Source organism: Trichomonas vaginalis (genome assembly GCF_026262505.1).
Source record: "Trichomonas vaginalis G3 chromosome Unknown ctg_175, whole genome shotgun sequence".
NCBI classification, from domain to species: domain Eukaryota; phylum Parabasalia; order Trichomonadida; family Trichomonadidae; genus Trichomonas; species Trichomonas vaginalis.
The window spans coordinates 1-2,955 of NW_026529262.1; the positions used below are offsets into that span (position 1 = coordinate 1).

At 35.5% G+C, this 2,955-nt stretch overlaps 1 protein-coding gene across 1 annotated transcript, besides 1 other annotated feature; it reads left to right on the forward strand.

The window, feature by feature from the left end:
* Positions 1-661: 661 nt before the first annotated feature.
* TVAGG3_1088770 (serine threonine-protein phosphatase family) lies at positions 662-904 on the forward strand (the record flags this gene model as incomplete). Its single annotated transcript, XM_053888495.1, has 1 exon — positions 662-904. The coding sequence occupies one exon, from the start codon at positions 662-664 to the stop codon at positions 902-904; it is 243 nt and encodes an 80-aa protein (XP_053744374.1).
* Positions 905-2,026: 1,122 nt separating this feature from the next.
* Positions 2,027-2,955: part of a mobile genetic element that runs on past the window's edge.

Sequence of the window (2,955 nt, forward strand, 5' to 3'; positions counted from 1 at the left end):
GAAACCGTTATGAGATGGTTAGAGGACATACATGACTATGAGTTTAGATATGACAAGATAGAATATGAGAGAGGTCCTATAAACTGGAGAAAGTGTCATAAACAAAGAAATTTTACTAGTAAGTAAATGTGGTTTGAAATAGGACTACTTGTTTTAGGTTTTTTCCATTGTGTCATTTATTTATTTGACGTGGCAGAAAGGTACAGAGAATATGAAGATGAACCAATGCCTGCAAATGTTCAGTATATGTACTCGTAAGAGATATTTTTATCTAATATTAAATGGACGCACAGAACTTAGCGAATGCACAGCAACCTGGACAACCAAACCCAGAGAATATTCCAAATGAAGTTAGAATACAAACTGCAATGGCAAACTATGGTCAAGTTGCCAACAGATGTCAAATGCAAACTGCCATGTCAAATGACGCTGCGTTAGGTTTGCCACCATGGTATGCAAATATGAGATGGAAAGAGTTTATATAAAACCCTGAAGTGGGATATAAACAACTCTATGCAGATGACGCGAACACAGGAGTTGACCCAGAATATGTTTTCTACCAGAGGAGAAATAGAATGTATGAGCTCCAGTTAAAGAATGCAATGGAACTCAACAGGAAACGTAAGAGACTAGCGGACATTAGATTTTTACATATAGTAAAATGGGTTTCTTTGGAAGAATAGGAAACTTCTTTCGAAATATTGGAAGAGGTATATGGAATGGAATAAAAACCGTAGGAAGAGGAATTTGGAACGGAGTCAAAAATATTGGTAAAAGAGTAGGTCAGTTTGTTGGTATTATACCTAAAGACCCTGAACCAGAAGAACAAGCTCCTGTTATACAACAGCCTGAACCTGCACCACAGTCTAGTTGGCAACCAAATCCAACACCTCAACCGTATTAAAATTATATTTTTACCGTTCGATAGTAGTTGTATATGAAACTAAGTTCTAAGTAAAACGCATGGTATAATGGAATTATTCTTTTTCTTCCATCTGTAGTAAACCATACTTGAAAGTCTGAAATACTTCCACTTGGTGGTTCGTATAACTTTGTAGGTTTTTTCGTAAAAGTCATTTGCCAAGCATAAAAAAGAGTTTTGGGCGCCAGAAAATGAAGCATGAACAATAATAGCAGCTGGGTCGAAAACATCTTTAAATAAATATGGTTCATCTCTTGCATATCGACTGTAAATATTTGCTAAAGGAAGTTCGACTTTCTGATTTAACATTCTTTGCAAATAATACCATGACATTGCAGTGAATTCTGTATATATTTGTTCGTCTTTCTTTGGATTGTCTTCGTAGATTTGAAATGACACTTGTGAATTTTGTTTGTCATATACAATTCTCACATAAAGTGTGCTCTCGGTATTTGCATATTCATCAGCATATTTTGCATAACATGAATTTATTTTATCTTCTATATTTTTTAACGCAGTCTGTAGAGAAGATGAAAGGTCAACTTGTATTAGCTCAATTTCTTCCCACATTTTTCGTTTCCCTTCAGATATATAATCTATATGAAACTTACAATAAATGGAAACTTTTATCTTCTACAGACACAAACTTCATTCTACGAAAGCCAATAGCTTTTGTGACAGATGGGTCTCTTAACCATCTTAATGGGTAGTCAAAACGATAGCCTTCATGCTTTACGGTCTCTGTCTCAAACTTTTGACCGACATTAGTAAAAAGTTCATCTAATGGTTTAGTTGTAGCAACTCTTGAATTTCTTTTTCTATTGAAAGCATATTTTATCTAGAATAAAAATGTCGAAAGAAACAGCGTCTATGAGAGAAATACAACACAACCGACAACTCATTTTGCAAGCTCTAATAAGAACACACAACAAACTTTTCAAACTATTCTAAGATATCTGAGTCATTGAAAGAAGGAAACTTAAAACTGACGATAAACCCAATGACAGAGTTTCTGTTTCAAGACAGTAAGAACCATACTGTTTGTATAAATCCAACAAAAGAACTTTAAACGAGAAGCCTATAGATGAACTTCTTTTGAAGGCAGATATTGACAACAAAGCTGACAAAGAGTATGTTGACGATGAGTTAGCACGTGTGCTAGTGGGTTAGTGAAGAAGGCAGATAAGGAATATGTGGATGAAAAAGACAATGAAATTAAAAAAGGGTTGAATGGTACCATGAACGGACATCGAAGATTTTAGAAGGTAAAGCCAATACAGGGTGGGTTTCAGGATGTTTAGACCTTAAAGCCGACAAAGAAACTGTAGATATGTTGACACAAACGGTTTCAAGTCATACCAGAGGTTTAATGGAAGATGGACAACAGTTGAAAGAGCTTGAGAAAGGTGTTACAGAGTTAAGGAATACAAAAGCAGACTCGACATGGATAAAAGGATATGTAGATGCAACAAAAGAACGTATTTTCGCATGGACAGAAGGAACATACCCACAAAAATATCATAGACATAGCATCTCTGACGTAAATGAACTTGAAGAAAAGTTATATAAAAAGCAGACAAAACAGAGCTTCAAACATTAAAGACAGAAATACTTCAAACAGTATATCCTATAGGTTCTATTTATACGTCAATGAACTCTACCAGACCAGAAGTAGTACTTGGTTTTGGAACTTGGACTCAAATAGTCGACAGGTTTTTGTATTGTGCAAACTCTTCAAAGGAAACAGGTGGAAGTAAAACGATTTCAGGTGAAAATTACCTGCACACAGTCACTACATAAATTTAAGTACATGAAGCAGGTTGGCATAAGCATAGATATTGGGATTGGACAGGAATGACAAAAGGTAAAGGATATGATGTTAAAGACGTTAAGTTTGCTATAAATTGTTACTGGGATGACACTCAGGGAGGAGGAAGCCATACACATCGCGTTACAGGATATTCGCAAACAACGGGACAAAGTAAAGACTACATGCCACCTTACATGACAGTTTACGCATGGTATAGAAATGC